This window comes from Artemia sp. Qi Xiang Cuo, chromosome 19 (genome assembly GCF_049724085.1).
Source record: "Artemia sp. Qi Xiang Cuo chromosome 19, ASM4972408v1, whole genome shotgun sequence".
Classification (NCBI taxonomy): Eukaryota; Metazoa; Arthropoda; class Branchiopoda; order Anostraca; family Artemiidae; genus Artemia; species Artemia sp. Qi Xiang Cuo.
The window spans coordinates 53,789,671-53,802,804 of NC_142812.1; the positions used below are offsets into that span (position 1 = coordinate 53,789,671).

Sequence of the window (13,134 nt, forward strand, 5' to 3'; positions counted from 1 at the left end):
TCAATTTCAATAAAAACCCTTATAAGACCCCAGGGCAGAACTCACCCCCTGGGTCCTGAGAGGTATGGGGGGGGGATGGGTTGTCATCATCAAGAATTTAGTTTCAAAAACTTTCACCTACTTCGAATAGTAAGGCTAACTAAAAATGCTGATTGGATGGGTCTGGGGTACAGGTAGGCGTGAGAGAGGGGTTAGTTGCCCCCAAATCACTTTTGACTATTAAAAATGGCACTAGCCCTTTGAATTTCCAATCGAATGAGCCCTTTTCCAAGTTTCTACGACAAATATTTCAATAAAAACCTCATATTCCCCCAGGGCATAACTTATAACCCTTGCCCTGAAGACTGTGGGGGAAGTGTCCTGCTCAAAGGTATAATTTCATGAACTTTAAACTGCGTGGAACAAAATAACTCTCTGAAAATTTTGATTTGATATGTTTGGGGAAATGGTGGGCGTGGAAGGGGTGTTAGTTGCCTTCCAATCACTTTTGACTATTAAAAAGGGCATTAGCCATTTCAATTTCCAATCAAATGAGCCCTTTTTAAAGTATCTACGACGACGCGTTCAGTATAAACCTTATATGCCCCCAGGGCATAACTTACAAACCTTGCCCTGAGGGCTGTGGGGGAGTGTCCTCCTCAAAAATATAATTACTATCAGGAAATCCACAACACTGAACAAAATGGCTTATCTAAAAATTTTGATTGGATGTGTTTGAGGAAAAGGTTGGCGAGAGAGGGGGGCTAGTTGCCCTCAAATCACTTTCGAATGTTAAAAAGGGCACTAGACCTTTGAATTTCCAATCGAATGAGCCCTTTTTCAAGTTTCAACGACAAAGATTTTAATAAAAAACTTGTATGCCCCCAGGGCATAACTTATAACCCTTGCCCTGAAGACTGTGAGCGGAGTGTCCTGCTCAAAGGTATAATTTCCTGAAATTTAACTGCATGGAACAAAATGGCTATTTCAAAATTTTGATTGGATGGGTTTGGGGAAATGGTGGGCGTGGAAGGGGCGTTAGTTGCCTTCCAACTAATTTCGACTATTAAAAAGGGCACAAGCCATTTCAATTTTTAATCGAATTAGCCCTTTTTGAAGTTTCTACGACAACACTTTCTATACAAACAATATGCCCCCAGGACATAACTTACAATCCTTGTCCTGAGGGCTGTGAGGGGGTTGTCATCCTCAAAGACCTAATTTCCAGAACTTTAAACTACGTTGAACAAAATGGCTCTCTCAAAATTTTGATTGGATGTGTTTGGGGAAAAGGTGGGCGTGAGAGGGGGGTTAGTTACTGTCCAATCACTTTCAACTATTAACAAGAGCACTAGCCCTTCGAATGTCCAATCAAATGAGACTTTTTTGAAGTTTCTATGACAACGCCTTCTATAAAAACCTTATATGCCCCCAGGGTTTAGCTTACAACCCTTGCCCCGAGGGTCGTGGGGGAATGTCCTCTTCAAAAACATATTTTCTATCTTGAAATCAACTACGCTGAACAAAATGGATATCTCAAAATTTTGATTGCATGTGTTTGGGGGAATGATGGGCGTGGGGGGGGGCTAGTTTCCCTCCAATCACTTTCGACTATTAAAAAGTGCACTAGCCACTCCAATTTCCAATCGAATGAGCTCTTTTCGAAGTTTCTACGACAACTCCTTCGATACGAAGTGCCCGGGTATGGAGAACCAAAAAAAAACACATTGTGCCCACATCGTTCTTTACTTAGGCAGCGCTCGCGCGCTGCCTATGATTAAATAAAAGAAACAAGTTTTTTTTTTCAACTGGAAGTACGGAGTACCATTCAAACTTAAAACGAGCAGAATTTATTACATATTTAAGGGGAGTTGTCCCCTCCTCAACACCTTCATGCTAAAGTTTTTCAGTACTTTTAAAAAGCTTCTTATTGTTCTAATTGTGTTTCAGGAGTCGTTCTTAAAGAATTGGGACAAACTTCAGTATAAAGAGCAAGGCTTTGGGGCAAACTCCCTGATATATGTAATAATTTCTGTTGGTTTTAAGTTTAATGTTACTCCTTATTTTCAGTTGCAAAAACTTATTTTTTTTATTTAAATTCTGATCGCTTTTTAATAATGCCTCGTCCCATGGAAATATCCTCTAGACAGTTCAATCCCAGTGAAAATTTACCCCAGACAATTACCCTTAACATCTCCATGCGTAAAACTGAGTTAGCAAAGAGAAAGCAAGACATATAAAAAGAATTTTCGTTTATGAATTCGGGCAAATTCCACTAGTGTAAAATTTTTCCTGAAGAATTTACCCCCTGGTAACTTCCCTCTCCAAGAAAAATCCCTTCAGAAAAGAATTCCCCCATCCCCCACCCGAAAAATGTATGCATACTTCCTAATAGCAAATACTATACTAGACGTAAACAATGGGCAAATTTTGTATCTTAAAGGCCTTTCATCAGGGGCTATGAGGGGTCAAGTTATCTCGAAAGGCATAGCTTTGGACCTTTCAGTTATGATGAACAAAATGGCTATCTCAAAATTTTGATCAGACGAGTTGGGAAAAAGGGCGTGGGAGGTTGCCCTCCAATCTTTTTGGTTACTTAAAAAGGGCACTAGAACTTTAAATTTCCGTTTGAATGAGCCCTTCCCGATATTGTAGGACCACTGGGTCAATGCAATCACCCCTGAAAAAAAAAAAATAAAATAAACATGCATCAGTGATCTTTCAGCCTACAATAAACAAAAGTGAGCTGGAAACCTCTACAATAGGATTTTCTGATACGCTGAAATCTGATGGTGTGATTTTCATTAAGATTCTTTGACTTTCATGTGGTCTTTCCTTCTTTTTTGAAAATCAGGCAAATTTTCTCTGGCTCGTAGCCATTGACGGGTAAAACTAAAATGAATGAAACTTATATATTTTGAATCAGCATAATAAGCTGATTCTTTTGATACGTCTATTGGTATTGGTCCGTTTTTTAGAGTTTCGGTTACTATTGAGCTGCGTAGCTCCTTACTTTCAGTTCGTTTCCGTGAACTGTTTGATATTAAGATGAGTTTTTTTTTTAATTGTATGAGAAATAAAAACATAGCTCAAAATAAAAACTCTTTTAATAAAGCCCAAATGACGTTCTGGTCAATATGACGTTCTCGTTCTTGTGTGTTGATAAGTTCTATGCCGCCAGGCAAACAGGGTTGTCATTGGCCACTTCATTAAAATGGTTTAAAGCTGTTTTTATCAAAATTACCTTGTTAAAACATTTTTTAATGACTGGAATTATGATTTTAAATTTATTGACTTTATCTCTTTCTAAAAAAGCCTTGCCTGGTTTAGAAATGATTTTTATATATTTATGAAACAAAGCCTCTTAATTGGGTACAACAGAAGGCTTTCCTTAATATTTGTGTTTCATGGGAACATGCAATTTTGTGACAAGTTTACAGCTACAAATCGCACGGAAATAAGAAGATTCTTGTATTATTGAATGGTCATATTACTGTGACTTTTTCTAAGATAATTATATAAGTTTTGTAAAAATAGAATAGGTAATTTTTTTCTGTTTTCGTATGTTTAAGACACGTTTTCCAAGCATTTTTCAATCTAGAAACAAATACAAAGCAAATTTTTGAAAATGTCATTTAACAATTGTTATTCTTGCGTTGATATATTAAAACTGCAGACAAATCACACCAAAACTCGCACAAGAAGCATAAACCTTAGTTGCCCATTTTTGGAAAGACTTAAGTGGGATGTGTGTTTTCCACTTAATATGGTGTAAGATGATGGTCCTGCTAGCAGTAATTAAAGTACTGAGACGTTGAAAACAAACTCTGATTTTTCGAATTGTTTAAGTGGAAACTTATGCAATCATATGTTTCTTCCGAAAACGAAAAATCAAAGATTCAATTTTATTTTACCATCTTCTCGAACTGGTTAGTACCATATGATTTAGCTTATATTTTGTTGATTTTTTACTAATGTTTATCTTCTTTATGAGCTTCAGGCCCACAACAATCAAACACTGTGTAACTGCTTGTGGACATTTTTTCATTAAAAATTAAGTTACCGTTCCCTCCTTCTATTTTGAAAACATGTAGGCTATTTAAGTTTCCATTTAACCGATTCAAACAATCAGTTTTAATTTTCACTGTCTTTGGTGCTTCAATTAAACCCTTTTTAGCATTTCGTTTTGCACAGTCTTATATAGAGTTTTGCCATGCAGAAAAATTATCAGAGGAAAAATATTGTATTCATGTGAAAACAGTGTATTTTTTAAATTGGTTAAAGAAAAGCGTACGCAGCCGGATTTGAAAGTCCTCCATGTGCAAGTTTTGGTAGTAGTGCTTTCAATGAAAAAAACAAAAGATTTGGGTGAAAGTTCAACAACAAAACCTAAAAACCTTTGGCAACAAACAGGTTAAGAAGGTATAGATTTCCTTTGAAGTCATAGCTATATTTTTGGGAATCAGCTGGTTGTTAATGTTTAAATTTTTACAGATAAAGCGTTGCCAAATTTGAATAATTATTTTGATTATTCATTTTCCCGGTTCAGCATGGTGACAATTGCAAAAATTTGGTACCATCCTAAAAACTTCATAATTTGGGACAACCAAAAGAAACTTAGGAAATCACGGTTTTCAGGGAAGGATCAACCTAAGGTGGGTCCTGTGGACAATCTTTAAAAGGCCTTGATAGTTGAAAAGCTTACACTTGTATTTGAACATGCAATTGGATAGAGACATCTAAGGATCAGGGGCGTCCTGAGGCTCATTTTATTGGGGAGACGATCTTCGTAATTTTACCAAATCGCTACCTGATTTATGCCTAATTTTCTGCAGAAATCAAGAATTTTGCTAAATTTCGGTCGATTTTCGCCCCCTTCCTCTGGATGCCCCTGCTAAGGATTACTGCTAAGAGTAGAACGATTGACCAAATGCTTGCATAACTACATGAACCCTTTCAGTGAACCAACTAATTTATTCTCTAAGAATGTTGGACCATCTCATTAAAGTTTTTATCTTGTGCATCTGTCATGAACGAGTTTTTTTCTATCAATTTATGTAATCTGTGTAGTTTTCAAATTCTGTTCACTATATTTAGGCCCAGACCATTTTTTTAGAAGAAGAATTGATAATGCTAATACAAACAGTTGCCTTTTTCAGAGAATTTTTCGTGTAAACTAATACTAAATTCTTTTTGCGTCTTGTTGTAGAATTATATTAATGTTTATACCTTCGACCTCCCTCCAATAATGTTTTTCCCGCACAAACAACAGCTCAAATAGGGATAAATCCTTTTATTAGACTGTGAAAACAATGACAAAATCTCTAGCTATTTCAGCCACAAACACAGTGACCGTCATCAGAAGATAACTAAAAACTGCTGATGAGAGTCAATTTGTATGTGGCCGAAATATCCAAAGATTTTATTATTGTTTTCACTGTCTAATAAAAGGATTTGTCCCTATTTGAATTGTTATTTGTACATCAAGGAAAGGCAGTGTGGTCTTCGAAAATATTTATGTTTCCTTCTGCCAATCTTTATTGATTTTATTTATTAATTTGCTTTAGATTTCTTTTTTTTAACTTAGCTGGATTTCATGTCATTTTCCAGTAAACTAGTTCAAAATTATCTTCAATTTTATGTAATCTATATAATAGTTTCTTTTACCCCTTTGAAACACCCCATCGCTCTATGATACTAGCAAACAAGCTTTTCATTTATATTGGATTCTTTGTTTTTTTGTTTTTTTTTCAGGGTACGAATTCATTTTAAAGTGATCTTCGTCTTTCAGTAAACTACTGTGCAATTTTCATCACTTTTTGGAATCAGTAGCTACTTTAGGATAAGCCAGATACAAATTATCCCTCCCAATCCATAAGAAAGACTCATTAGCACTGTTATATTGTTGATATATGTATCTAATTTATTCTTGTTCATTTTCCTGTAAACTAGCTTAATTTTTGTTTTGTTTGTCAAATTATTTGCAAGATTAGAATAGCTCATTTACTAGTCCCCCCTCCCCCCGCGCTTTGCTGTGAAACATCCCGGAACCTTAAAAATTTTAACACAAAAAACTATTTATTCATTTTTTATATTTCTTGTTTTGTATATTTACAAATATTATTTATAGTGATATTTTGTGCACTTTCACATCAACTGGAATGTCTATCTGACGCCCTATGTGCTGGCATTGGCTCTAGAGGGTCTTCCTCCTTTATTTTGTTTAAGTTCTTTTTTTTCAGCACTTCACTTGGTAGTTCTTAAACTGCAGAGCTATTTTGACGCCAATCTGCTGTAGCTATAAGTAGCAGAACAGAAAGGCAATCAAATTAAATAGTTTTTTCATGTTCTGTATTAATATGCAATATAGAATAAGCCATATTGTACAACCCCCACCTCCCCCTATAAAAAGTGCTTCTAAACCTTTAAGAAGTGTCTTCAGGGCATTTTAATATTTTTTCGTTTCTTTATTTTTGATCCCTTATTTATTTTAGTTTTTTTTTTCAGGACTTCATTGAATAGCTCATATGCTATAGTGCCAATTTGAAAAAAAAAAAAAAAATCTGTGATAAGATCTGTGCCTTTGGTAGAAATAATGTCGAAACCACAGGAAGTAACAGAACAGAAAGGGAACCAAGTGGTGCACATAAGGAGTGACTCTGACTCTTTAATGGAGAGCTTGTTTGTTATGTCTTTGAAACCAGACCAGAGACCAGCACAAGTTCCACTCCACTTAAGAAATTTACCTAAATCTTTCTTTATACCACCAGCCACTGGTTCGAAGTCTCCCTCTGTAACTAGTGTGTCGCATAGTCGAGAGAATTCTGGGGACTCCGGACGATATACTATTGCACCACCCCAAAATCCTGGACCTCAAGTCCTCCACAGTCGAGCTCAGAGCTCTCCAGCCTCGTTACAGCACACCCTCGCAGCTGCACAACAAGCGGCGCAACATTCTCATTTAAGAACAAACAGTTTTGATTTGCTGGATGATCCGCTTGGGCCTCTGCCTCCAGGATGGGAACAGGCAAGAACTCCAGAAGGGCTTCTCTATTTTCTTAAGTAAGTGCATTGAAAACATACAATTTATGCAAAAATCTCCCAAACGAAAACAGGTTAGAATCATTTACTCTAATTACTGTTATTATTGCTAGCACAAACAGAGCACTTTTAGGCTGACAAAGGAAAAATGTACTCAGTGATCTTTCGTGTTTTTATGGTATTTTATAAGGGGTCCTAATTAGGAGGAGGAGCCGGGACGGGAGGCAGTCACTGAATGACCCTATTAAATCCCCCCCCCCCCTATCAGTTCTTGGAAAATGACTTTCTTGTAATTATTACTAGATAATGAAAAAACCTTACCCTTCTTCATACATTTTGATTTCAATTTTTAGTTATTTTATTCAATAAATATAAAAAACTACAATCCAGAAAAATTCCCAAGGGGCTCAGAAGCCATTAAATGGGGGGGGGGTCTAAGAAAACGTCTGAATAACTTTATGGTGTGACCATCACTAAAATACTGATTACACAAGAGGACTATATAGTCTTTTTTTCAAATCAGAAAATAGTAACTTGCACTCCATATCTTGTCTAAGTAGAGCTTGCGAGATGTGCTATGATTTATTTATTTATTATTTTATTTTATTGTTTTTTATTTTTTACTTATATTATATTTATTTATTTATATTTTTATTTATTATTATATTATATTATTATTTATTTATTTATTTATATTATTTTATTATTATATTAGATTTTATTTATGTAAAATTGTGCTAAGTGGTGGTAGATAATTTCGAAGACCAAACTGCCTTTCCAGTTTAGTTTTACTACAGATGACGGTCACTGCATATGTGGCCGAAATATCTGGTATTTTTGTGAATTTCTATCACTGTTATCATCATCACTGTCTATTAAAAGGATTTTATCCCTATTTGAACTGTTATTTATCGAGTGGTGGTAGTGATGCTTGAGAAGACCCTAAGATGTGAGGAGGTGCCTCTGACTGTTTTTAGATTGAGCCACTCTTCTGACCTCCTCTGTGCAGTTATGCTGACATACGTGTGACAGTCTAGTGTCTGTTTGTAATCAAGCTGTCTTGTGCTTATATGCTTAGTACTATGCTTGTAGCCAGATCCGTTCCTAAGGGAGGGGGACAACCGGGGCCTGTGGCGGGGAATTTGCCTGCTTTGATTCTGCTTTTTTGCTTATTTTTGAGTCAGGAGAGGGGCGCTGCAATTAATTTGGTCCCAGGTACAATCAACCCTAGGGACGTCTCTGTTTGTAGCCTTTATTGGGAATTTACCGACTCGGACTATTTAACCCTTTACATACCATTTCTATCTCGTCAATGCTGTTTATCAGGCTGGGTTCTTCTGGTACCCCCCCCCTTTATTTTTATATATATATATATATATATATATATATATATATATATATATATATATATATATATATATATATATATATATATATATATATATTTATATATATTTATTTATATATATTTATTTATATATATTTATATATATATATATATATATATATATATATATATATATATATATATTATATATATATATATATTTATATATATATATATATATATATATATATATATATATATATATATATATATATATATATATATATATATATATATATATATATATATATATATATATATATATATATATATATATATATATATATATATATATATATATATATATATATATATATTGGGAATTTACCGACTCGGACTATTTAACCCTTTACATACCATTTCTATCTCGTCAATGCTGTTTATCAGGCTGGGTTCTTCTGGTGATCCCCCCCTTTTTTTTTAAATTTAGAGTTGTTAAAAAAATCAGGGATCCTTGAGGATCCTGATTTAATTTTTTATTTTATCAGGGGTCATTGAGATTTTGTAAAATCTCAAACGTTCAGATCCTGTACAGAAAAAGAAATAAAAAACCCTTCGGTAACATAGTATACCAAGCAAGGTCTAGCCAGGACCCCAAGAGCGTTGTTTTTTTTACGATTTTTTTAATGAACGTATTTTATGCATAGCTATGAAATTTTGAATATTACCTAATTTAGGACGAATGAAAAAAAGACAAGGTTTGTCATAAGTGCGGCAGAGTCACGAAAAATCACCCTCTGGGGACCCTCCTTGGTACTTTAAGAATTAATGAATAGCCTACTTGTTTCAGCTATCCTTTTTATAACGTTATGAGATTGTTTTTAGGTTAATGATTGACTAGGAGTTGCATACACTTACCAATTATATTAAGTGAGATTATTTTCTTATTTTACGTGTGTTTTTTTTAGTCATAATACACAAACAACAACATGGGATGATCCGAGGAAGAAGGCTCCTCAATCAGATACTGGCTCCTCTACCCCTTCACCACATCCTGCTCAAAACCATGCTCCACTGCAATCCTGTAAGTGAAATGTTAATAATTTTTAATGGCTACAAAAGTAGAACTAAAACACCAAATAACGGTTGTTCTGATTTGACACACTCAGGAATTTTCAGAAAATTACTAATGCCAAATTTTGGATAAACATTTTTAAACAAGAACTGAATAATCCCTTCTTTTTGTTTTGGCAGAATTTTAAGAGTTACATAAGCGGAACATCAAGTTGAAGTTTTTTTGCTACATACTGTCTCCAGTAATATTCTGTGTATTTAGCCTAAGAGTAAATATATAGGCTTAACTCAATTCCTCAGTATGTATTAAAGCCTAAGAATAAACGTTAAAAAATTCGGACATTTTCTCTCACTCGCAATTGATGCAATCATCTTGGAGAAATCACTTTCACAAAAACTATTTCTTTTATTCGTATTTGCATATAATGGCCTTAAGGACCCTTGGAAAAATGTTCATTTTTACTGAAAACTCTCAATCCTAGTTTTTGCTGATGTAAATTCTCGAGAAAAGAACAATTCTTTGTGCTGGGTCCTTCTAAAGAAAAGAAAGGATATATCAATGCCAAGAGCCTGTGTAAAAGCATCAGATTTTTTTGCTTAAAAAAAGTCCTATTCGTTGTTTTCTGATGGTGTACTTAAGGAAATAGGAAATCATTGGGGGTTTTTGTAAAATGAATAAACCAATATTGCCTTTGTTAAAAAGGAAGAGACATATAAAAGCCTAGTCTCATGAAGAAAGTTGCATTTTAGTTTTAATTGATGTAAATTTTTAAGAAAAGTGAAAATTATGTAGTCAGGCTTTTCCAAAAAAAGAGAAAATTTGAAATGAAAACAAAATGTAATTGCTTTCTTTCAAAAAACAAAGGGTATATAAAAGCCCTTCAGAAATCTCTCAGGTTTCTCTATAAAAAATCAGTTTCAGTTTTTCCTGATAGATTCTTGAAGCAAGTTTGTATTTCATATGTCTGGGCTCTTCCTAAAAAAAGAACAAAAAAAAAAAAAAGAATCTAGAAAACAGTTACTGCTTTTGTTTAAAAATGAAGGACATGTAAAAGTAAACTTTTATAAAGTGCAGAGTATTTTCTCTAAAAAGGTTTCAGTTTCAGTTGTGCTGATAAAGCTTGAGGAAAAGGAAAATTCCTTGTTTGGAGTCGTTCTTAAAAGAGAACAAAAGCAAATACTGTTATGTTCATAAAAAAATAGCCTAAAAAAATAGCCTAAATGAACTTTAAAAAAGTATCAGGCTCTTTCACGGAATAAATCCTCTTTCAGTTTTGCTGATGGGGATTCTATACGGAAATAGAAATTATTTGGTTTTGTTCCTTGAAAAATAAAAAATAAAAGTTACTGCTTTAAGCAAAAATTTTAAAGGTCCAAAAACTGGGAAAAAAGTTTCAGACTTTTCCTTTGAAAAATAGTCTCAGTCTCGCTTTTTGCTGATAGAAATTCTTGAAGTGTGCAAATTTTGTGGTGAGAGTCCATTAAAAATAAAGAAAAAAAAATGAAATAAAAACGAGCAGTAACCGCTTTTGTCCAAAAAACAAAAAAGTCCTACGGAATTCTTTCAGGTTTTTCTATGAAAAAAGTCAGTTTCAGTTTTTTCTAATAAAATTCTTGAAAAAAAAGTGAAAATTCTAAAGGTCTGGGCTCTTCTTAAAAAATAAGTAATAATAAACAATTATCGAGATTATCGGGAGAAGTAAAAATTACTTGGTGTGGGTCCTTGAAAGGGCAAAAAAGCTACTGCTTTGAATGAAAAATTTTAAAAGTCCAAAAACTCTGTGGAAAGGAACGTTTCAGACTTGTCCTCTGAAGAAAAGTCACAGTCTCAAATATCACTGATAGAAACTCTTGAAGAGTGAAAATCCCATGGTCTAGGTTCTGCTTAAAACCAAAAAGAAAGCGTAAATTTTATTTAAAAAGAAAGGGACGTAAAATCCTTAAGAAACTCGATTATTTATTTTAGTTTTTGTTTTCTTTTAGACCAACAAGTTAAAGCCATTGGCCCACTTCCAGATGGCTGGGAGCAAGCGATGACGCCACAGGGAGAAATTTACTTCATCGACCATGCAACAAAAGTAACCACGTGGTTTGATCCTCGCATCCGTAAGTACCCTTTTTCATTTGATTTTGCATAGCAAATTACTTGAATATGTATTTTTATTAAAATTTGTAAAATGTCAAAATAAAAGAGCCAAATTAGATTAGACAATGAAAAAGAGAAGAGATCACTTATTTGAACCTGTAATAATTTTTAAGCTTTCTCTGTGTCAAGGACTTGTATGTTTGAGCTATTACAAATGTGTTTTTTTTTTATATGTCTCACCGTGAATGTCCGAAATCTGGTTAATGTCGACATTCAACAGTGAATGTTCGAAATTCCTTTTTCTCTACTTGGATTCAATTAGCTTTGCAAGTCAGATTTTTCAGTCTTATGTAAGCCATGATGGTAAAAGTTAGGTTAGGGTAGATTATGTTAGTTTAGGTTAGGTTAAATTTGGTTCTAAATGTGAGAAATGGGTTAAAAATCTAAGCTAATCTAGTCTAACCTAACCTGCCATCATCAAACCTTACATTAAATTGAAAGAGTTGACCGGCAATGCTGACTAAATCCAAGGAGACAAAAAGTATTTCGGACATTCACCAATCTGCGGACATTCACGGTAACATATATATGTATGTCTGACAATTAGACCGGTTTAAATTCGCTACTTCTATGTTTTATTCCAACAACTTTAATATAAAAATAACATACTTCCTTCACTTATCATAATCTATTTTGATTAGCTTCAATGGTAGTGTTTGACCAGGACTGCCACACATAGTAAAGGTGTACAATTTACGCTACTTTTTATAGGTTGTGGTGCGTGTTTTTCCTATTGGGCTTCAAAATGATTTTCTGCTGAAAATCGACTTTCTTCGAATTTTGGATTCCCCTTTCCCGAGATGAATCAACATCGAGATTTGGTGATTTTGCATGTGATTTCTTATATTTTTCAAATAGTTTCACGTTTCCACGCGCCTTGTACTCCGATGAAAGGAAAAACATTCAATGCTGGGCAAAAAGATCCTCATTTTTTATCTCAGTATCGTCAAGGATATTAAAAATTTTATACAATTATACCCATCCATTTACCTATTTTATTAAAACGAAATGAAAGAGATTTCAATGCTGGGCATGAAGATCCTCATTTTTATTTCAATAAATATAAAAAACAAGTTTTTTAACTGAAAGTAAGGAACGACGTTAAAACTTAAAACGAACAGAAATTATTCCGTATATGAAAGGAGTTGTCCCCTCCTCATTGCCTTGCTCTTTACACTAAACTTTTTTATTGTTTAAAAAAAATAGAGTTGTGAGAAAGTCAAACTTTAGCGTAAAGAGCGAGGTGTTAGGGGGGCACATCCCCTTTCATATACGGAATAATTTCTGTTCGTTTTAAGTTTTAACGTCGTTCCTTACTTTCAGTTAAAAAAAACTTGTTTTTTTTTATTTAATTTTGAACGTTTTTGAATTAATGCAGGTTTTGATTTTGGCTCACCGTACATGAATAATTAAAATAAAATTTGCATATTAATTTTACTTTTATTTGGTTTAATGGCTTTCTCGAAACTTGTTTAATTTTATTTACAAACGTTTTTATTAGTAATAAATATACGTAACTTACGAATTAACTTACGTAACGAACTTCTATATTGATAGATTTTTAATA

The 13,134-nt window shown here is 33.7% G+C and overlaps 1 protein-coding gene across 1 annotated transcript in view; it reads left to right on the plus strand.

Annotated features, from left to right (window-relative positions):
* Nucleotides 1–13,134, plus strand: part of LOC148941000 (transcriptional coactivator YAP1-like) — a 59,695-nt gene that overhangs the window by 19,865 nt on the left and 26,696 nt on the right. Inside the window, exons 3-5 of the mRNA XM_089105459.1 lie at nucleotides 6,487–7,041; nucleotides 9,316–9,431; nucleotides 11,405–11,527. Of these exons, the coding sequence (XP_088961585.1) occupies nucleotides 6,575–7,041; nucleotides 9,316–9,431; nucleotides 11,405–11,527 (706 nt within the window). The 5' untranslated portion in view covers nucleotides 6,487–6,574. The remainder of the gene's footprint in view (nucleotides 1–6,486; nucleotides 7,042–9,315; nucleotides 9,432–11,404; nucleotides 11,528–13,134) is intronic.